This window comes from Papilio xuthus, unplaced genomic scaffold, assembly GCF_000836235.2.
Source record: "Papilio xuthus unplaced genomic scaffold, Pxut_1.1 DF825017.1, whole genome shotgun sequence".
NCBI classification, from domain to species: Eukaryota; Metazoa; Arthropoda; class Insecta; order Lepidoptera; family Papilionidae; genus Papilio; species Papilio xuthus.
This window is the reverse complement of record NW_013533632.1, coordinates 3,223,232-3,247,858: the sequence shown is the minus strand read 5'-3', so window position 1 is coordinate 3,247,858 and position 24,627 is coordinate 3,223,232. Positions and strand designations below refer to the sequence as shown.

The 24,627-nt window shown below is 33.4% G+C and overlaps 1 protein-coding gene across 1 annotated transcript; it reads left to right on the top strand.

The window, feature by feature from the left end:
• Positions 1 to 12,300: 12,300 nt before the first annotated feature.
• Positions 12,301 to 24,251, top strand: LOC106126316 (cyclic nucleotide-gated cation channel subunit A). The gene is made up of 9 exons (XM_013323898.1): positions 12,301 to 12,368; positions 14,083 to 14,284; positions 20,499 to 20,738; positions 21,374 to 21,533; positions 22,147 to 22,292; positions 22,395 to 22,517; positions 22,607 to 23,512; positions 23,603 to 23,784; positions 23,939 to 24,251. The coding sequence occupies exons 1-9, from the start codon at positions 12,337 to 12,339 to the stop codon at positions 24,207 to 24,209; spliced, it is 2,262 nt and encodes a 753-aa protein (XP_013179352.1). The 5' UTR covers positions 12,301 to 12,336; the 3' UTR covers positions 24,210 to 24,251.
• Positions 24,252 to 24,627: the final 376 nt, after the last annotated feature.

Genomic DNA, 24,627 nt, shown 5'->3' with positions numbered 1-24,627 from the left:
AGATTCAAGTCCAAATGGTAAATTTGATCATAAAATTATCTTAGACCAAATCGTAGATAATAAAATTACGTGTGAAAACCTTTATTTTTCTTTTTGTTAAGAAAATACCGTTTTTGATATATAACATATTCAACAGTTGAAAAATTCGTTTCTTATAAGACTTTGTAGAATTTACTTATAATGGTGTTCCGAAAATTGTTTTCAATTTTTATGTTTTATTTTAATTAAAATTTTATATACATAATAAAGACAAATAAAAGGCAAATTGAACTTGACGTTGTATGAATATGTATTTTATGTCTGTACTTTAGTTGAATATTATATTTAACGAGAATACTATAATTGAAGCCTATAAAATCAAAAGCTGAACGCCACAATATAAGTTGACTATAGCGCCATCTAGTATTAGCAAATGCAACTAAATTCTAAGCAAATTCAGTTCAAAACATGCCAATTACCGTGTCGTAGCTATTGGAACAAAGTTATCGATTTTTAACTGAATTTGCTAGAGGTTTAGCTGCGTTTGTCAGTAAAATGAACAAAGCGTTTCCAACTAATAAACTAGATGGCGCTATAGCTAACTCATTAAGTTTTTAAGGCCTCAATTATAAGTGACGTATTCTTACTTACGAATTTGTCAGAACAAATGTAATCTAGACAATCTAGAATATTTTAATTAAATGTGATATTTGTAAACAGATGATTGAACGAAAATATGGACAAAATTATTCAATTTATGAAGCAAAGGTGTTGTATTCAGCGTAATATTGCCCTTACTTGTCCACGATCACACAGAAGACAGGCGTGAAGTGGAAGCAATTCCGCGTTTCGTCTGATGAGTGTGTGTTCCGGAGGCCTAATTTAGTCCACTTTCCCTTCCCACCCTTTTTCTTACAAGGAAAGGATGGGAAGTGGAAGTGAACTTTCCGGATGAGAGGATGCATGGAAGGGAAATATCTTATTTCTGTGCATCCTCTCCACCGTCGATTAAAGGTAGGCAACGCATATGCAATTGCGTATGTCTATGGGCAACGGTCACTTCGCTATTTCAGCGATTTTAGGTGGCCGCTCGCTCGTTTGCCACTATATAATATAAAAAAAAAAGAAAAACTTGTGTAATCGGACAAAAATAATTCCTATTATGGAATAAATTTATTGTAATATTTTTAACATTCCTACATATAATATTTTAAATTGTAATAATGACTTTTTGTGATAAATTAAAATCAATCAATATGATTCCAGTGTATTTTATTATAAATTTTTTTTTTTTTCAATAATATAATTTATTTTACAAAATAAATAATTTGTAGAAATACAAGAACTTGTATTTTTTCCAAACATAGTAAATTAGAGTACATTTAAAACTAAACAGGTTACTGCATACCTTAAAACTACTTCTTCTTCTTCTTCTTCTGCTAGCTCTACAGCCCTTTGTGGGCCTTGGCTTGGTCCAGCAACTTTTTCTGATGAATAATACAAGTTTACTTGGGAAACTATATTTATGAAAGACAATGAAAAATATTTTACGTATGACAGATGTACACCTTTTTTCATAAACTAAAACCAGACTAAAACCAGCCAGTGCACATGTCAGCAGATTACAATCTCCAACATTTTCCACCTCGGTCTATCTCTGGCCACGGACTAAAACTACGCTACTTACAAAATTAAACTTATTGCATATGAAAATAAGATTCATTATTGTAACGTTCCACGCAATTCAACGCTACAGTAGCGCCATGCGGCCATTTATGTAAACATAGCTTACTTATATGAAATTTACATGTTTATTTGAATTTGTAACATATAATTGACAAGAAAGCAAACTTCTCGGATATCGTATATTAAAATAGTAAATCATCACAGACGTTTTATTTCTTGGGTAATAAATATAAATAACGATATAATGGTTATCAGTAACTTGCCATCATATCATCATAACGATCATTCCACATTTCTTAAGAAAATTTAAACAATGTTCCTTGATTACTTGATTGTATATAAAAAAAGGCTTGTGCGTCAGTTGATACCGATTCTCAAATGAAAAATATAGAGAAACTAGTGGACCCGACAGACGTTTTCCTGTCTACACGTCTTTAATTTGAATAAATTAATATGAAGTTAATATTTGATGAAAATTGTGAATCTAAACCATTCCCAGATCCCCTTGAACACACACAAAAAATTTCATCAAAATCGGTCCAGTCGTTTGTGAGAAGTTCAGTGACATACACACGCACAGAAGAATTATATATATAAAGATAGAATAAAACTCTAAAATTGAAAAAATAATAAATTTATATTTCTTACTGGCCAGCTTTGATGTAACTGGCCAGTATGTTTAACTTTGACTTTTAAAGGGCAGGACATGTCTAGCTCGCGTGTTCCTTTTGTGACGGCACAATTTAAGTCAATATACGTTTATCAGAGACATAACTGTTACCAATTATATAACTGCAATTTATTTAGTACAGAGGCTGTAGTCTAGTACGTTGTAACGTAAAAAATTTGGTTTAATAAAAATAAAGGTCGTGTTGCCTTTTTATATTTAAAAAAAAGACTTGTTTGACGATACTCTCCTATGTTTTTATTAGGGTTCCGTACCTCATAGAAAAAAACGGAACCCTTGTAGGATCACTTTGTCGTCCATCCGTCCGTCTGTCAAGACCATTTTTCATTACGTATTTCACTTCAAATTAAATTATTGACATAAAATTAAATTAATTAAAACTTGATATGAATTAAAAAGTTGATGCTATGATTAGAAAAAAGAAAAGTATAACACATGTTAACTCATTAAAAACCTGTCACAATTCATGTGTGATCCTCGGCTCCGCAACGCCGGGACATCGTCAGAAGCATGCGTGGGCGGAATTAATATGCCAAGTCAATTACAAGGCAGACATTCATCAGTACATGCAGTAAAATTAAGCAATTGCAGCATAATGCACGTACACTAAAATTTATATAACTAACCACATATTTTTTAGCTCCAGATAATAAATAAATGAAAACGGTTATTCATAAAAGAAATCGCTACAAAGGTTATATTAGATAACTAATTATGAATGCGAATGTTTAGAAGGATGGGAAGGATGTTTGAAGTTATTTCCGGAACCTCTCAACGGATTTTGATGAAATTTGGCACACATATAGAACATTATAGAGTGTCGATGGCTCAGTGGTCAAGCACTTGACTTGCAATCTGCAGGTCCTGGGTTCGAATCCCGCCATGTACCAATGTGTCTTTCGCTTTCCGATTTACATATGTACATTTATCCGACGTTCTTACGATGAAGGAATACATCGTGATGCAATCTGCACATATCTGAGAAGAAATTCAGAGATATGTGTGAAGTCAACCCGCACTTGGCCAGCGTGATTGACTATGGCCTAATCACCCTTAACTTAGGGTAGGCTCCGAGCCTCTCGGTGGGGACGTTTAGTGAGCTGATGATGATGATAGAACATTCGTCTATGTTCCTTATTCGTTTTTTTTCCTTTGTTTACCACAACAAATAAGGGGCAAGTTACTTTAATACGAAGGTCGCTATGACATCCAATTGATTGTTATCTATAATAGTCCGCCGAAATTCGTAAACGCAATTGATATTCGGTCATATTTCCCGGATATGGAATGGCGTAGTAGACAGTAGGTGGTAGTGTTATTACAAAATAACACTTTCCCGTTTCTATATTTGTCACATTGTTTAGGAATTTAAGGGTAGATACGCACAATTTATTCAACAGGTGTAAATACAAAATTAATCAATCAAATATTATTTCAGATTCTTGCCCCTGGAACTTAATATTTCTTGTTTATAATTATATTAAACACTAACTGACGCCCGCGACTCCGTCGGCGCGGGATTAATAAAACTTACTTAGTAGTTTAAGTATTCTTCCAAACTATGTCCTACACCAAATTGCAGCGAGATCCGTGCAGCCTTTTTGGAGATACCTTTTAACAAACATCCATTCATTCATGCCTACAAACTTTCACATTTATAATATTAGTAAGATTGCCTTCATTGGTAAGGTTTCAGTTAACCTGTTTTGTTTATTTGTTTCGATTCTGTAATTGAAATTAGATCCTTTTCTCTTTGATAAATTTATCTGGAATTTGTTACACAAATATAGATATTTTTCTTCTTATTTCCCTAGCAAGGGTCTACACCGGTAAACGTATTGTTTGATCAGGGCAATAGTCGACCAATTGATCAGCCATTTCTATTCTGATTTGGCTCTCTTCTTTGGATTATGATCACTGTTATAGTCGTATACATGTCAAAAAAAATGAAATTTTGAAGTATAGTTTTGTAGAAATATTTTCTGAGATTCGAACTGCATGACCTCATGTCTCTTTGATTTTAAATAAACATATCGCTTTACTATAAGATTTTAAAACATCGAACGGCAATATTAAAAATGATATATTTTATAACGAAATTTGTAAAGTTCCTCCTCCCGTTATGTCCGAGCATCAATTAATTCGAAAACTTTTGGCTCTGGCAGTTGAACCGCTAGAAATAATTTCCAATAACTTCATTAAAAGCAACGTATTGACGTTTGGGGCGCGCAAAGTAATTGAGTTGTACAAAATCAAACACATCTTCACGCCACGAAACGAGGGAGAGGCGTCTAGTTTGGCGCCGCGACTCGTTGTTATTAGGCTCACTGCCGATACCGGGGAGGGAAACCGGCAGAAGCTTTTCGTACGTCAGACGAAGCTGTCGCGTCGCTCTTGTCTCCGATACGCGAAAATGTGTTGCCGCTAATTATCTACTTGTGACCGCAACTAGTGTAACGTGGTATATTTACTTGGACCTCATATAGGTGAGCATAATATTATACGACATATAATATCTATCAAAGTTTCAATAAAATAATACGATAATAAAACCATGGCAGTAAAGATTCTGGTGGATGAGATATGCTCTAAGTATCCATCAAGTCGGTTATTAAATATATATGTATAGTGTCAGTATGTTCTTAGGTTCGATAAAAATGTTTTCAGACTTTACAACATACCATAAACACATTGCGCGCTTTTTCGTAAGAGATAAGAAATTCAAAATAAACTTTTAAGAAAAACTTTTTAAAGTTAACATGTATTTTTTACAGTTTAAATGCTTCATAAAACACGTTGATCTTTTATAGTCTTTTGTTTAGACTCATTTTAATTACTTAATAGTTCTATTAGTATATCTGTCTCGCTCGGGCAAAAGAATTAAGCTCACAATTAATGGAAATTACCTCAGCGTGAGACTTTAACAGTATCAAATAGATTTCCAATTTTGTTTCAGGGAACTTATTACCGGAAACGCAATGTTCATTAAATGCTTACGGCTTTTAACGATTAATTCTCTTGTCTGATTTATTGTGTTCTTACCAAAGTTTTCGAAGCGTTTGATTTTTTGTCTATGAATATTTGACAATAATTTAAATTGTATTAATCAATTAAGTAATATCAATTAAATATTCTTGAAGCGATATTAAGTTTGAGATAATCGCTTTTTATCGCCTTTAATCTTATAGTACCTGGATGACCGAGCTTTACTCGGTATTTTTTTAAATTGTGTTTTTTTGGAAATTATATTTAAGTATGAATTACTAATAAAATGATGAAACATGAATAATATTTTTCGATCTTACCGATAGAAAAAGTTAAGTTTATGTTTAAGTTGATTATCGATAAAACACGAATAAAATGACATTTTCTAAAAATGATTCCTAGCTAGATTGATTTATCGCCCCCGAAACCCCCTATATACTAAATTTTATGAAAATCGTTGAAGCCGATTCCGAGATTCCAATTATATATATACAAGAATTGCTTATTTAAAGATATAAGATACGTAAGTGCCAACTTAGAGATAAGTTCAACTTAATGTTGATTTATGAATGATCTTAATTTATTGATTTATAGATTTATGAATGTTTAAATACTGGAAATCTATAAAAATATAATATAGAAAAAACTTTAAGTGTAATTTTGAATGTTTTTAAAATGTTAAGTTACCAATACTTTATTTCATAAAAATAATAAATATTGTTATATTTAAAGTATTTAATTAATAAAAAAAATTTATTTATGCATTTAAATCGAAGCCGAATATATTCTTAATTCAAAAAAAAACTACATATATTAGTTATCAAAATAATATATAATTTACATACAAGAAAAGGAAAATGCTATGTTGGACTATCACGTGCAAACTATTGATGATAAGAGACAATCTATAAACAGAATAGTCCTTTTTTTCTCTTTAGAAGGGAATGGGGGGACGCGCTAGTTATGTGGGATTCTCTTTCGGATGGGAAGCATACACACTAAACCCCTCTGTTCCTCCTACGCATCATGGCGAGGCCACGGGCACGCTTGAGCTTTCGTCAGCGACAAACAGAATAGTCCTCCGAATGACATTACCTATTCATTTTATGAATTCTCTTTTCCTTTTTTATCCACAAAGCTTCCCACGCATACATTTTAAATGCCATTAATATAGGAATAAGTAAAACCTGCATTAAAATTGTCAATGTGAAAAATACTAAAGGAAAGCGTCTAAAATACGTAGTCGTTGCGTCAAAGCCATTTTTAATGACCAATCGAAGGCAAATAAGTGATGTTTTGCAATAATAAATGAACGTTTTCAGAGCCTGGCGCCTTTGTTAATGTTTGCTAATAGCTTCGCCACGTGACACATTTGCGTCATAAAATATCAATAAAATTTATTCATATTAATCTTATAAAGGTTGACATAAGGGATGAAAACCGCGAATAGTAGCTAGTGGCGTAGCTTTTAGTTCATTATCTTATAAAAAATATACGCAATACAAAAAACGATATGTACACCGCTTAAACGTTCCCGCGTCCAGTCAGCTGAGTCCGAGCGAATACGGTGCAACACTTTAAATGCAGAGACGTGTCAATATTTCGTATTTTTAGTAACTGTCTCATACAAAAGCTACTTTTTATTAAAAGTCCTTTAAACAAAAATTAGAAGTATGAAGAAATATCTTAAGGAAAAAGGTATTGCGAAAATAACCGATTGCAAATATTTCTACACGTTCATAATTGCAAAATCATCCACTCCCTTTCTAAAAATACGGAAACTTTCCTCCACAGTTTTAAAAGAATTTCGTAAGTTTTAGGGAAACTGTTTTTGTAGTTCTTCGTGTTTTCCTTACACCGGTAGTTAATTATAACTGTGTAAAGTATGATGAGAAATCAAATACTTTAGATTTTCAGTTAAATGACGCAATAGAGAACTAACTCTTAGTTCTATAACCTTATTTATATATTTAGGGAGATAAATATAAATTAAAATTCGTATTCATTTATTTTTCTTGTTTTACACATAATATGTTTTATATACAAAACGAATATATAATATAAAAAATAGAGCACAACCAGGTGCGGAATCCCATGACTCAACCATCGGTCAGGGCTGCAGAGACAGGAAGCTTCTCACGATGCGCGCGGTTTCTAAAATAACTACCTTTTGAATCGGACCCTTAAAACAAATGTTTAACGAAAGCTTCTTAAGATGTTGGTCGAAGCACTTCGCTATCAGACAATGCAAAATTATTTTATGACGCAAGTAAAATTATTATTATTTACTTAACTTATTTATCTCTATACCAAACAAATATTAGGAATTGAAAAAAATCTACGTAGCATATATATTAGTGTCACTACTATAAATAGAAAGCAGCACAAACGTAAAATATGGTTAATATTCAAATCAATGCTTGAGGTAGGTAAAATGGAATCATTTAAAGGCTTTCAATCAACTACTACGGTTCAATGGTATTTGAAATTAATACAGTTTATTTGCTCACTTTAAAAAGATGACTTTAATCATGTACAGTTTATGACACAAAAGCTCTTTTATATTCAGGAGTTACTTACATCAAAAGTATTATAACCAATGCAATGAATTTAAAACTGAATCAACAGGTATTCGTAGAAAAATCAGATTAAAAATAATTCCACTGTACGGAAAAAGGTATAAAAATTTTATAACACTTTTCAAACGAACATTCTATCAGCTGATCAAAAAATAACGAAGTGAACTCTGAACATAGACATCAATATTTTACCTAATTGCCTAATTTTAATAGACAGAGGAGAGAATTTACGAAAAGTTAATTTGCCTATATATCCTACATTGTAAAATTCTACTCCCCTTCCCTTTTAGTGGTCTTCGAAAAGGTGTTTATTAATTTGTATTTATTTCAAAATGTTTAAGTACTCCTTGGTTTATTTTCTGTTCTGTTTATATTAATTTTCCTGTTATTTATGTAAACTTTTAAAATTTTCTTTTCACGTCACAGCGGTCTATATAATTTGGTGTCAGATAAATGAACTTTATTATGTTATCATCGAATCGAGTGAAATATCTGACCGCGTTGCTATCAGCCGTTTGTCCGAATTAATCAATTGAACGGAATGTATTCGTATTGTAGCTTTGACGTACAAATCAAAACAATTCATTCGTAAAATTACTAATAAATTTATCATAGCACGTTCAAACAACAGAGAATTTAACTTACTTTCCAATATGTTTAATTGTTAACAAGTATTAAAATTTGTTATGGAATTGCGTTTAATACTTATTAGTACTTTCATTTGCTTTTAATATTATTATAGAAATTGAACAACCGATAATCTTAAAAGTTATAATGATAAGTAAAATAATTACTTACGAGAATTAATTTCTGCTCATTTAATTTGAAATATATTAATACGTTATTCTGGAACAATAATTGTAAGGAATAATTAAATGAAAATAATTCTAAGAAAATAAAAAATAATAAATTATGAAAATACTAAGGTGAAATATTAGTTAGTATGCTACTACCTTTACTGGCCAGTAAGATTTTTATTATTGTTATAACTTAAGTATGGAATATACTAAAAAGTAAGATCGTATTTATTTTGCTCGCATCAAGGTTTAGTTTGTATTGTAGAGTAAACAAAGTTGTCGAATCGTTTGGCTTCGTGATTAGATGTTGATGTGTTCGTAGCGTTGTGACAAAACTAAATAGTGAATAAAACTTTGATTAAAGTTAAATTCTACTAAGTGCAAGAAAAATCTTCATTAACATCAAAATCATTAACAATTACTAAAACTGATATCCAGTAAACGTTAAAAATCCTAGATATTAATAAATCCGAATTCGATATAACAGGAAAATTTTAGTTCTTTAACAATAGATTGAAGATACTTACAAATTTATATTTGACTAACTGCCGCCCGCGATTCTGTTCTCTCGGGATTAAAATATAAATAGTAGCCGATTCTCAGACTTACAGAATTTGCATACAAAATTACATAAAAATCGGTCAAGCCGTTTCGGAGGAGTAGAGTAACAAACATTGTGACACCACAATTTATATATAAAATTCCTGTATCCAAACATGCTTTGATTTAATCATTATTTAGTAGTAACTTATAAAGTTCCAGAGGGACTATATCTCTACATACATGTTAGGACATATAGCAAAAAATACTTTTTTGCATTACACTTCTTGCCATTAAAAAATACTACTAAAAGCTCTAAAGGTCATTAAAAAAGGAAACAATTGAAGGAGCATGTTGAACACCCCACGCGGTAAGTCAGGTGACACTCCCATAAAATGCAGCTCAGTAAAATGACTCTTTACGCGATAATCAATACCCACAGCTACCATGAATAAGCCCTCACAATTTCAAGTCGATGAGTCAAGAATACTAAATAGGTGTCGTTGCGAGATGCCAATGCTACCACACTTTCCTTTTACTACAGATTTAACTTTCGATAGAAGCTCAATATGGTAATTATGAAATATTACAGTTAAGTAACTTAATATGAAAATTATGAAGAACTTCTTAGTAGCTCTTAATTAGGTTGGCTGTTATAAAAGTGAGATTTTTAATTTAGTTACCAGCGCTTGGCTTGTAATAACTACCAACTAAACGACCCACAATGTGTCAATTGTAATAATCAATAGAATAAGAAGTATAAAACGTACAAAAAATAAAAATAATAGCAAATATTAAACATAAATAGTTTAATCAATCAAACAAACAAGCAAATCTTTATAATAGTAGCAGAAACATATATAAAAAATATTTAAAAAATCTTCCATCTGATAGCTGGCAATCCACAATCGTGCGGTTTGCGCGAAACTTCCTGCCTCGCACAGCAGCGTTGTGGAATGGTGTGTCCTCGGCGGTATTTCCTAACCTCTACGACTTAGGGTCCTTCAAGAAGCGTCTCAAAGGCCGGCAAGGCATCTGCGGTTCCTCTGGTATTGCTGATGTCCATGGGTGTCTTTAACACCTCGGTGTTTATGCACGTTTGCCCCCTTATGTTATAAATAAAATCCTGTGCGCACATAAACATCATTGTATAAATATGTATTTCCAAAGCACGAAGAAAACTTTAAAAGATATGTGAATTGGAACTAACCAGGCATAACATTTTTATGCATCGTATAAATTAATAACGAAATAACATACTTTTAACAAGCTGTAAGTTGAAATTTTAACTTTGAAGAATACCTAACTCAATGTAATTATTTTCTTTAAAGAAGTTTTAGTTGTTTTTATCTAACTTTTCATTTATAAGTCAATCATAACTAAACGTGGACTTAATTAACATTTTTAAACTATGAAATCACGTAATTTAAAACTACACGTGATCAAAAGTTTATCGTAAACTAATAACTACTATCTCAAATATACATTTTAAATGAATAATAGAATATATAAGTAAAAATTGAAATCTGTTTCAACGAGAGACATCTTACAAATTAGATACGTGTATAACATAATAATGAAGTCATATTCAGCTGCATACATTTAAGATAAATCAGTGTGTTTCCATTGATGAAACACGTGTGAACAGACATATTGTTATTTCTATTTTAATCATAGAGAATAACAGAGATGACATGTTTTTTGGAACATGTGTAATACCATCTTAGGCGATGCAAGCCAATATTGAATGTGTTTGAGGAAAAAAATGTTTAAAAATACTTAAAGTAATTATTTTTTTTATAGTATAATAAATATAGAAATAACAAGGGTTTATTTAAAGTAAAATGGGAAAAGAGAAGAAATGGTACATTTAAATTACATCTTAATGTCTGCAATCGAAGAATATTTAAAATCTCATCTGGACTTAAAGTAGTTTGAAAACTATTGCAAGTAATTTACATTGAACTAGACCTTGTGCAGGCAGTCTTACTTTAAATGTTTCAAGTAAATAATTAAATCTTCCATCGATTCAAGTTACACCACCTGTTTAATTTAAAGTATTCTAATTGGAAAATAAACAGAACTATAAAGACTCGATGCACCTGGTAAAATTGCCTCTTAGTGTTTATTTATTACAATCCAATCTCATCTTAATTATTTTCACACTATTACACTAAGACTTATTTAAAAGATATATTATCATCAGCCTGCAATGTATACTACTCTTCCACACATCTCTAGCAGCCGTAATATCTGAACACACTCCTTTCGTTATGGCATTTTTCACACAATACATCCCTACAGTCTTCGGTCTTACTTTAACTTAAATCTAGATTTTTTTATCATAAGGTGGCAAACGAGCGAACGGCCACCTGAAATCGCTGCAATAGCGAAGTGACCGTTGCCCATAGACATACGCAATTGCATATGCGTTGACTTTAATCGACCGAAGAGAGGATGCACAGAAAGAAAATATTTTCCCTTTCCATGCATCCTCTCATCCGGAAAGTCCACTTCCATTTCCCATCCTTTCCTTATAAGAAAAAGGGTGGGAAGGGAAAGAAGACTAAATTAGGCCTCCGGGACGCACACACATCAGACGAAACGCGGAATTGCTTCCACTTTACGCCTGTCTTCTGTGTGGGCGTGGTATTTCACAGGGCGAGCCGGGCCAATTTGTGCGAAGCGAGCTCTACCACTGTTAAGACAGATGACAAATATCTTTAAAAAAATAACTTTAAAGTCTTTAGACACGACACAACACAAGAGATGATTTAATTATTTTTCACTCATCAAAATGCCTTTTCTTATAGTAAATTTCCACTACGAAAACACCTGAATATATTGCTTTAATTCGCCTACGTTTTCATAGCGCTGTAGAATACCACGGTTACAAATACTCAACATATAAACATATTTTTATGTTTTTTTTTATTTTACATACATCTGATAACATGCACATTTGGTCAGCTAATTCAGTCAAGCCTAATGTTGGAAGTGAGACAGCGTCGTGAACATGTGGGCCTACATCATAGCCGCAGCCCGAGGCGACTCCAGACAAACTGTCAGCAAGAATAACTCGATGCAAAACAACTCCGATGATCACCTCTTCTCGTAAGTCTTATTTTGTTTAGGCTGTGTCACTTAGAGACAATTTGCAACAAACCCTTGCACTTACTCTATTTCCTTAGTCTACAGATTCAAATTCTACTTAGATCGTATTCAAATTAAATTGGGAAGTTAAATTCTATATTAGGTTAGAATTTGTAAATAACTGTCTTTATCTCGCTTTGATGTTTTTAACTTAATTTTCTGGATTAAAATAAACCTTTGTCCTTTTTATTACGAGTACCATTACTAATTCGTCTGTATTATTTTGTCATAATAAATAGAAGTGCAAAGAATTTTGAATTTATAATATTATATTAAATAGATAGGATGCAAGCAATGGATTTGTATGTGCCTTTAAGTGTTTGCTTAACTTTTCGTTCGGTTTAAAATGGCGATACATTCATACAGAAAGATGTTGTTAACTCTGTCTCTCATTCTCTGCGATAGCAATATATTTTTGTATGGATGTTTCTAAATTGTTAACCTATAAGAAGTTTTTGTTTCAACAACTGTAAACCTTACGGGCGTTATTCGTTTGTCGTAATGACAACAATGTGGTGTATTTGTATGATTGTAATCAATAAATTTTGCATCTAAGGGCTGCCGTACACGGATAACTTCAAGCAGTCTGTTTGCTGCAACAAAATCGTTGTTTTTAGCAGCCGCTGTATTTAAGTTGAAAACTGTCCTTGTGCGGTTACCCTTATCTTTCGCACTCGAGCTTTGTGCATATTGTTAAAGAAATAAAATACACTGTGGCTTGCATCGTCTCGGAAATTAATTTTGTTCTTGTAAATTGCATTTAAATGAAAAGATTACTTGTGTAAAAAAAACCAACAGTTGTTCTTACTTAAGTGATCCACTGTATATTTATTTAAGATGCAACCAAATAAATGGCTTTAATTATATCAGTCGACTGTGATTAATGTTTCATTTTCAGTGCTGCCAACATTTCAAGATTTTTAGGTATGCTGTAACATACTATCATTTGTTAAGTAAATACTTAAACAAATAGTAGCGTAATATTTTAATAAATGTCTAAAAACATCGACAATTACCATCTTTGTTGTTTAGCGTAAATTAAGTTCCTAAGACCCAATTAGTTAAACATTGTTATTTTAAAAAAGACATGATTGTAAGGTTGTTTTATACAGGTTGACTGATATTTTTACTAAAATGCTTTCAGTGCCGTATATTTCTACAGCTAAAATATCATGTAAAACATCTTATTTCAGCGTGTTCAAAGACAGTAAGAGAGATGATGGTTATAAAACTACAATAATAATATTCATTGGACGTGTGGTCTATGTATTATATTTCCATTTTTAATTTAAATGTAGATATTTAATTATTAATTTTAACCTCTTCTTTTGTTCTCCTTTCTATTCCCTTCTCTTGCAATTACTATTTTACTAATATGATAAAGTCGAATGTTTAGATGGATTTTTGTTTGAAGATATTTTCAGAACGGGTGCACAGATCTCGCTGAATTTTGGCATAGATGTAGATTATAGTTTGGAAGAACACATAGGGTACTAATTATTTTTTTTTTAAATTCCTGGTGGACGTAGACGCGGGCGACAACTTGTCTGTAATATATATTTGTCAACTAGGGCCGTCTATCTGTGTTCTCTATGGTTCTCGGAAACATTTGAACTGTTAACTTCATTTGTTTTGTTATTTTAATTTAGTCAATAATTTATTTCCATTGTTCCAGTTATCGTGATGGGAAAGTATTCACTCTATCGAGTTCTGGCAGCCCACGTCCGGGTCCCTCTGGGTTAACTTCTTGCGATTTGATCAAGACACCTCGGTTTCCTCACTTCAAGAAAACTTTATCCACGAATACACTAAACCCATTGCACATGCAGGTCAATTGCAGGAACGAACTGGAGGACGGAATCGAGCCTTTTGAGGAAGTAAGTGAAAACATTTTATCAGACTTACAGGACGTTCGCGGGTGTGTGAATGTATGGATGAATCACCTTATAAGTCTAATATTTTTGTCTTATATCTTACTAACATTATAAAAGTTTAGATGGATGAATTATTTTTTATTAGGTTTCTCCAAAGGACTAAAAACGTTTGAGACGGATGTCGAACATAGTCTGGAAGAACACATAGTCTATTAATTAGGATTTTTTATAAAGTAAATTAAAGTAAAGTAATAAAGTAAAGTAATTCATAAAGTAAAAAACACGATTAAAGAAATATTTAATTAACAAATCAACATAGTATAAGGTTTTAGATGTAGCATTTTTTTCTGATTGTGAAGTGAAACACCGTGATGCAACCTTCACATGTCTTAGAGGAAATTCAAAGATATGTGTGAAGTCAACCAACCCGCACTTGGCCAGCGTGGTTGACTATGGCCTAATCACCCTTAACTTAGGTTAGGCTCCGAGCCCCTCGGTGGGAACGTATAGTGAGCTGATGATGATGATGATCATAATATTAAAAATAATCCCAGCAATAATTTTAAATGTTCATTTCTCGATGCTGGTTATTAGTATTACAATCGTTTATATTCATGTTGTAACTGCTAGTGTAATGAAGATTGATTACCTTTTTATTGGGTCACCGTTTGTTTATTGTAGATTCAACCGCTTACAATTTTTTTATCCATATTTCTCCAGTTCTGTGCGTTATTTCTATGAGCTAACTGATAGGGTCATCGGACATGTATTTCAGACTATGTTCCAGATCTGTGTGAGATTTCATCATGATCCGTTGTGGAGTTCCGAAGATATCTTCTAAAAACATGCATCCATCTATCTAAACTTTCGCATTTATATTAGTAAGATTCATAAAAAATAATATGATTTCATATTATTTTTTATTTTGATAATCATCATCAGCTCATTACACGTTCCCACTGAGGGACTCGGAGCCTACCCTTAGTTAGGGGTCACTTAACTTAAATATTGATTTGGCTAATAAGGGATGAATATTATTAAACCAATATTCTCTATCATAATTAAATAAATATTTAGTTAGTTACCATTAACATAAGTAAATCCTTACTTGCTAATATGCATTTTAATCCAAGTAAGTGTAGATTAAGAGCATAGTTAAAAGATAATTAAAAAGATAGAAAAAACTTTTTTAATAAACGTCAATCGAGAAAGCCATAAAACATAAATGATACGAAACTTGTGTGTTTTATCCAATTAAATAAAAAATAACGAATGTAATAAACAGCAATACTAAAAATAGAATAAATGTGCGACATTGACAAAAAGAAACGTTGCCCGTACAATGTACAGGCAAATATAAACGGTCCTTGTATAAGACGTGGCTTCCATACGAAAGTACGACCGCTCACAAGGGCGCGACCCCGACCTGATGGTGTACGCAGAAAGCCTCAACTATCGCAAATAAAACTAAAGAACTACTTGAGTCGGAGTATAAACCCTTGGAGTCATTTATGTCCACTTACTGATTGCTTCTTTTAATTGTCTATTATTTCAAATTAAAATTAGCTCTTTTATTAAACCATACGTCACTTTATGTGTATTATTTTTTATGGTGTTTCTGAATGTGTTGCAATTTGCAATACAATTAAGAAGATGTTTACAAAACTGTCATAATAGGAAAATAACAGAAGTATAATAGCTTTTAAAGAAAAAAGTGAAAGAAGTTTTTATACCAGCTGTTGATTTATTAATTCAATTAAAATTGCAATGCAAACAATGATATAACGTTTAGACGTCAAAACTTGATCAAGTTAATACATTAAGTTTTAAAGGGGGCAATTAGGCTTATTAAGTCCTACGGAGGTGGTCGGGCAATCACTATTTATGACAGAAACTACGGTGAACGCGTCATAAATGTGACATAGGGAAGCGTTGTAGCAATCCTCATGGCCTATTGTTTCGATGGAGCTGCCTTGAACACGCACCGACTACCCATTAATTTTAAGTCCTAGCGATCATTCACAATTCGTCTGTCGCGACAACAGCTGTCGTGTTAAAGTTCTTAAGCGTGCTTTTATTCAGTAAAACTAGTGACAATCATTTAATTATCATCTACCGCGCAGCGGCTGTACTGAATTCTTTTAATACACACGATCAGGCGATGTCGTGACCGGACCACCTAAACAATTACCTGATACCGATCCGTGTTCACTTTGTTGAAGAGTCTTAATGACTCAATTTCTTTTGCGTTCAAATTCCTCAAATTGCAAAATAGTGATAGCTACAAGTGTTTGTTTAAATTAGACTAGAGTTGTCCGCTGACCAAGTAGCTTGTGAACATGAGTCCAGTTTACGCCATTCATAAAGTACCAATGGGAAACAACACAGCTCCGGTAAGTGACATTGCTATTTATCAATTTATGTTTTTAATTTATCATAACTATAACAAATAATAAATAAAATTAACCGCGATCAGTAAGGGTTCTATAACGTGTAGCCGTCTTTTTCTGTACAATTGTCTGACTTATCGTTATTAATATAACTCCACAAATAATAGCAGCAGTCATGCAGATCTTTATTGCTTTTTTCATCTGTAAAGACGAACTATGACCCTAAGTTAAATGTTTTAAGTATCCGAACTCTATCTTACTTGCTTACTTTTATCCAGCCCTTCTTTCTATTAAAGTCGTACTTTTACATTCTTATTAATAGTTGTCGCGCGACTCCCTGCGCGCCGATTTTAAAAAACATTAATTACTGCCTTATATGTTCTTGAAGACATCTATGATAAACATTACGATTAGCCGTTCAGGAGATACCTAGTAAAAAACATCCATCCATTTATATAAACCTTTTTACTTTTTTCATGATTAGGAAGGGACGACTGAAGTGACGGATATAGTTGGGTGAACGGAATGGCGACAAGATGATGACGACGATGATGACTTAATTGTATCATCTTTTTTTAATCTATAGTGTCCTTTTCAAATTTAAAATTATAACAGCTACTTGATTTCGGCATTAAAAGTTCAATTTATCAATAGCATTGTAATGCTTTGAAAGTTTCGCTATATTGTCTTCTACGAGTAAAATCGATTAGTACTTAATACTAATATTATTTACTGTGTTGACTTCAAATGTCGTGGCTGGCGGGTAGAAGAATAGAGACGCTAGTAATTATTGCCGCGTTTAATGGCCGTCGCAAGTGGACCGTCCCTGTCTGTTATACAGTCCGCCATCTTTGTTACAATACTTGCAATTTACGACTACGTTAAAATGGTATTGACACAACATTTAAAAAAGTATAAAGGTATTTAACTTTTTATTTTGACTACGTGGTAGAGGAAGAAGAATGAAATGAAAAATCTATGATAGTTTTCTTTTAATATTGCGAAGTTAAAGAAGTGCGTTTTCGTTTCTTCTGCTATAATTATTGGAATTTGTTTTCCTAGACCCTCTTGTCGACTATTAAAGTACTTTGTTTTTCTCGCAATGAGTAAAATAATAGCGCTTCAATTCGAACTTGACCCAGGTTACTAACCTTCACAACGCGAAACGTCATAGCAATATCGTATCGAAGTTCCGTCGACGCCGGTAGCTCAACTTGTTGCTTTTCGTTTAGCCCACCTGTTGTTTAAATGTCACCGTCACATTGTTAACGAAGGCAGTTTATTTTATGCCTAGTCATTTTGCAAAACGACGGGAAATTGTGAAAAATTTACGTATTTCCAGAGCCATCCAGTTCCAACTAGTGTGTTTTCCACCATATTGAACATCAAGATCGTGGTCAAGACCGCCGTATACATCTTACTAATAGTATAAAGTTTTGATGGACTGATGGATGTTTATTAAAAGGTATCTGGAGAACGGATCCCGATGAAATTCGGCATAGATGTAGAAATACTCTGAAAGAACAAATAAGCTACTAATAAAGTTTTTTTTTTAATTCCGCGCAGACGGAGTCGGAATATTAAAAGCACATAAAAATATTGTCAACATCCTTCCGATCACCCTCAGTTAATTAGACACTCTCTAATCATAATACGTCGCTCGATTGTCTAAGTACATTGTCAGGGTGTACATACGCGTTACTGATGTCATATTTGTTACTACTTGACATTTAATTGTTTTTTTATTGACGTACATTTAAAGCTGATTCGGTTTCTTCTACGGTCTGTTATGACCCGTCAATTTTTTTGATTAATTTCTGATAAATCGCATTCTACGAATTTGTTTTTATACTTATTTATACGAGTAAGTACCATATTATTGTTCGTTTGATTATGAGGATAATAAACTGCTATCTGTACAGCTCCGTCTAGCGGTTGCAGGTATGAAGCTGTTTGTGCAGCTGTTGATCTGTTGCCATCGATACTAAGCAGATCACGTCCTCACTTTATAACAATAGAAAAGCTATTTCGAAACCATAAGGAAAATCGTGACCTTTTTGGGACGAGGAAGCTATATATAAAATGTCTCGTGTTTCGAATTGAAAAATTCTATATCATCAAGGTAGCTTGGTATGTGTAATTAATATACGATGCACGTCCATGCTATTTCATCAAGAAAAATTGGCGGCAATAATAATATTCAAAACTTTTTTGAATGGTGAAGACACAGTTTCCACTGACAATACATGTTCAATAACACATTGACATCACTGTCTTTCTCTTTGAAGAAACAGGGATATAAATAGTATTTTAACAAATATTTCCACAAGGCAAACACAACGTTAATGTGACCAAGTAAGTAGTGATCAATAGACAGTAATTAAATAAAAAAACATCACCTACGTATTTCACCCGCGAAAATAAAAAAAATATCCTAATTTCTCTTACAGTAAAATCCCCGTCGAAATCGGTACCGCTTACCCGGAACAAACATGAATTTACAGAAAGACAAAAATTTTAAAAAATGATTTTCCTTATAAGCGACGTAAATACAACCCAAATATTTCTTTTAATATGACATAACTTTAGACATAAAAATGGGCACATTCGGGAAGTACGGACTACAAAAAACGACGGTAGGAAATAATATTTTTGCACACAAAACCTTATAGATCAATATTCGGCAATCAGTAATTAAAGATCACACTATCCGTGTATGTAATCTGGAACAATAGAAGTTATTACTTCAGCTTAATTAAACGAGGTCGAGCCATACTACAAGGATAGTATAATATCGTACGCACGCCGGACAAGGACCACGCCTTCATAGTTCAGCAAACAACCAGACTACGCGATACTTATTCCAAATTCTATTCAAGTCTTCTCGCCCCACAGAGTACTTTGAATATAAAAATCAGTTTTCTTTATACAAATCTCGTCTTCGATGACAAATTGAGCCTTTAGCGTGAATATTAATGAATGAATGAACGGGATAGTAACAATCTTATAGTGCACGTGCATTGAAGACTTGTCGGTATAGAAGACACCTAACTAATATATAATACTTATTTATAGAACATACTAGCTGTCGCGGGATTAAAAATAGATGTTGGCCGATTCAATACCTACTCAATATGCTCACAAAATTTCATGAGAATCGGTCAAGCCGTTTCGGAGGAGTATGGGAACGAAAATTGTGACATGAGTATTTTATATATAAGATATACTTTGATGGTTAACTTTTGGTTTATCTTTCAAAAGTTGTTTAATTGTCATATTTTCACCAAGGAATCTGTGGTACTCCGTTGTATTTCTCGGACATCTGTATATAGTAATATCTTTCTTTAACTTTCCCAAAAAAAAAAGACAAATAAAATGTTTTTCGTACAAATGTTTAGGGAGTGGCAACCCACGCTTAGATTGTATCTAATGATTGGATAAATTGATTACTATACGATTAACCCGATGTTCACAACTAGTCCCCCGATAGTTAAAGTGCATTCATATTAACGACTACATGTGAATAAACTAAATTGCTTGCAACAAAAAAAACAAACAGTGAGTTAAAATAAATACACTTACATAAATAAACTTCAATATTAATCTTTGTAAACTTACAAACTTTTGAATCGAACAGCCCAGTGACTGGTGGATAAGATTGCCTACGACTGTGAGTGTGTTCGATTGAATTTAATAAACTACTTATAAAATAAAATAAACTTGCATGCAATATTTTTTACATTATCTGTCTTCTTAGGATCATTTCAAAGGTAAGTTCTTCAGGACAAATGTAATTTGCGAAGTGTAAATTTAACATTTTTGTTCAGGCGGTGAGTGATGTCGGTCCAAGATCAAGCTGGATGCAGAGGCAGGTTTCTCGGTTCGCCCGTAACCTTCGGTACCGGATCACCGGAGAAGGTCGAACCAAACCCCCTGACTGGTTCCTGGACAAGTTCGCAGCACAGACGTTCTCAGATCCTGATGAACCGTTGTATCAAACGAAGAGATCGAAGCTTCTTTGCGGTCTTAGATTGGCATTTGATCCAACGTTGCCAACACATTATCATGTACGTACATTGACGTTACTCAGGAATGAATGGAACTCATTCCCCCGTCCCCCTTTTATGACCAGACGCAGGCACATATAGCTGGTCTCCCTCCTCTTTCATTGTTAATCAACCGCGGGTCCGAACGATTTTTATCATAAATCCTCGTACGCACAGCAAAGGATTGGAATAAGCTGCCGGTAGCAATTTTTCCGTCCATCTATAATGCGAGTGCGTTTAAGAATACGGTGAATAGTGAATAACAAATATTAAGTCAGCGCGTTCATCTTTGAACCACATCACCGATTGACACTAGGTGATATTTTGATTAAGCGCTATTGTATTTAGGATAAAATATTCTACATCTTTACTTTTTTTATGGAAGGCCACTGGCCACGATGCACGCGAGTCAACACGCGGTGTGGCCGTTGCCGATAGGCATCTGCTATGTACTAGTGACGTGCAGGTGTGTTAAACAACTAATGTACTTATATTGTGTAAAGGTTAATATTGTTCATATAACAATCTTAATTTTATACTTCTTTCTTCTATGATTTATAACTTTTTGGTAGAAATTATGTTAATTCTGTATTTAGTATCATTCAATTTTTATTTTTTATTTTTTCATTTATTAACTAATGCTTGTGTTCCCATAGTGGTTAGCGGTGGTGTCACTTGCCATCTTATACAACGTGGTATTTGTGATCGGACGAGCTGTCTTCTGGGAACTAGACAACCTCACAGTACTGTGGTTCGTCCTGGACTACCTTTGTGATGCTATTTATCTCATTGATACAGTGATTCATGTCCACGAAGGTATGTGATTGTTTAAGGGTCCTGGACTTTTTATACCTGTACTGAATAAGCTTTGCGAAGCTGTGCGCATTTACTGTGCCATTTTCTGTGCGAATCTGTAAGGATATTTTGATGGTCTACCTGCATTAATGTTTCCTTGATTTTTGTATTTAAAACTGCGACAGATCAATCGAGTCGAGGACGTTACTGAAGGTTTGTATGTATTGTATGTAAACGGATGTAACATCGTGTTTGGCTCCAAGATAAGGTGCTTTTAAATCAATAGAAGTCATAGAGAAGCAAGTTACGAGGGTTGCTTACGGAACGAACTCACAAATCAACAGTTTGACACCCACACGGCGCGTACGGCCGCGCCTTGCGTCATCAAATTTAGCTAACATGTGGACAAACACGCGGCCTTGTCTAGTTGCTTTTTCCGCACAAATATAGCAATGCTTTCGTGACACAATCGCCTCTAACTGGTGATCGATGAGTATTCCCTAATTTATTCTAATCTGGCGCCTCTTAATGCAATTTAATTTTAATACTTATGCGAAAAATGTCTTTATAAATGTGTCATTTATTTTAATTTGCTATTGGATGTTAACAAATTATTAAAAGTATGTTTTCCCAGGTTATCTAGAGCAAGGTCTTATGGTGAAGGATTCAGCAATGCTTAGGAAACACTACTTGAAATCAGACTCCTGGAGGTACGACCTCATATCCTTGATACCAACGGACATCGCTTATTATTGGTGGAAACCCGGTACATGCGACTATGTAAGTATTAAATTCTACTGTTAATTAATTAAATCTTATTTTTACACGTATGGTAACTAATCTGGTCAATACCTGAATATGTCAACATTATTTGTATAACAGCAACGTTTGCCGTGCCCTGTTATTGTACGACTGAATAGACTATTTCGACTGCCTCGAATGTGGGAGTGGTTCGACCGCACAGAGACCGCCACCAGCTACCCCAACGCTTTCAGAATATGCAAGGTACTTTGACTAAATTAAGTCTAATTTATTTGATTACATGCCTATATTTATCGTACATTGGATATATTCATTTGTTTATAAATTCACAGGTAGTAATGGCAATTCTAGTTCTCATACATTGGAATGCTTGCCTATATTTCGCAATAAGCTATGCTATTGGATTTGGTACTGATAACTGGGTGTATAATCTGACCGGTGCGCGTAATGAATCACTCGCTCATCAATATATATACAGTTTCTATTGGTCCACTTTAACTCTGACAACAATTGGAGAAACACCACAGCCTGAAATCGATGCTGAATATTTGTTTGTCGTTGCCGACTTTTTGGCAGGAGTGCTAATCTTCGCCACAATTGTAGGAAATATAGGATCAATGATTTCCAATATGAATGTGGCTAGAGTTGAGTTCCAAAATAAAATGGACGGCGTCAAGCAGTACATGGCATTCAGGAAAGTTAGTGGTGAACTAGAGGCGAGAGTTATTAGATGGTTCGCGTATACTTGGGCCCAAAGCGGAGCTTTGGATGAAGAGAATGTTTTGTCATCTTTGCCTGATAAACTAAAGGCAGAAATAGCTATACGCGTACATCTGGAAACTTTACGCAAAGTGAGAATATTCCAAGATTGTGAACCCGGGTTATTGGAAGCGCTAGTCTTAAAGTTAAGGCTGCAAGTCTTTAGCCCCGGTGATTACATCTGCAGGAAAGGGGATGTTGGCAAAGAAATGTATATAGTTAAAAGAGGACGACTTCAAGTGGTTGCTGATGATGGGAAGACTGTTTTAGCTACACTAAGTGCTGGGTCAGTATTTGGAGAAGTGAGTGTTTTGGAAATAGCTGGGAATCGCACAGGAAATCGAAGAACGGCAAATGTTCGCGCTCTTGGCTATTCAGATCTGTTTTGCTTGGCAAAACGGGATCTCTGGGAAGCCCTGGCGGATTATCCAGATGCAAGGGCTACTCTTACGGAACGTGGCTGTCAATTACTAAGAAAGGTTAGTTCGCTACAAGTTCTTTCATTGAAATATTATTGTTCTTTTAAAAAAATAATATCTAAATAATTTCTGGTAATCAACATTTTTTAGGATGGTTTATTGGATGAAACTGTCTTTGAAAATGCTCAAACTACCCAACAAAGTTTGGAAGAAACTGTCCACAAACTTGAGACGACTGTCGAGATGTTGAATAACCGCCTCCAAGGACTTCTCGCTGATGTCGGCGAGGAACAAGCTAAAATAAAGCAGAGGATTAACAAACTTGAAGTTAGGTAAGATGATTTACACTTACACCTAATAGCATTTAAATGCGAATTTGATTTCATGCACTTATTGTTATGTACCGATTTTTTCGTTTATAATAATGCAAAGCGAATGATAATATTTAATTTATTGACACCAATAAAACCATAAAACAATTTTTAGGATAATCGAATCGGACGATGAAGACTCCGATTCAGATGATACGTCAGCTGATGGTTCAGAGTTGAGGAGCGATGTGGTTCAGGTTTATGATTCAAGTTCTGGTCCACCTATTAGTTCTCCACGATCTACTACGATGTTTATGAACCATCCCTTACGGGAACGTGGTTACTCACTGAGTGTGGAAAGAACACCAGGACTCGTACATTTTCCACCGGAACCACGAAGCAAGTCGTTACGCATTAAGAAAATCCATAAGGATATATCGAAGTGAAAACAAATAGGGGGAATATGAGTTGTAATACCATAATAACGCAAATATTTACACAATATTTTTTGACTTCATAAATTAATGCAATTGCATTTTAATTAGAACAATAAAAATTATTCATGTTTTATTTTTATTATTTTTAATAAATAAAATAAATTATTGTTGGTTATTGTTTAGATTTTAGATTAAATTACTTGATTATTAATTTACTCTACAATATGTCATGATTTGTTTCGATTCTTTAAGATTTGTTTTTTAAATCACGTACATAATTGTATTATTCATTTTCGTAAATTATATTTACCTAAAAACTACTTTTAATTTTTCATATAAATTTTAGGTTGATATTTCATTCCAAAGTGATCTCTAAGTACTGTCATATTTTTTTCTTTTACGGCAGTCATTGCATGTAGAGTTTTAT

Coding starts and splice junctions, on each gene's coding strand:
- LOC106126316 (XM_013323898.1), top strand. CDS start 12,337: ATGCAAAACAACTCCGATGATCACCTCTTCTC. Junction 12,369..14,082: donor TCCGATGATCACCTCTTCTC/GTAAGTCTTATT, acceptor CCATTGTTCCAG/TTATCGTGATGGGAAAGTAT. Junction 14,285..20,498: donor GAATCGAGCCTTTTGAGGAA/GTAAGTGAAAAC, acceptor ATTTTTGTTCAG/GCGGTGAGTGATGTCGGTCC.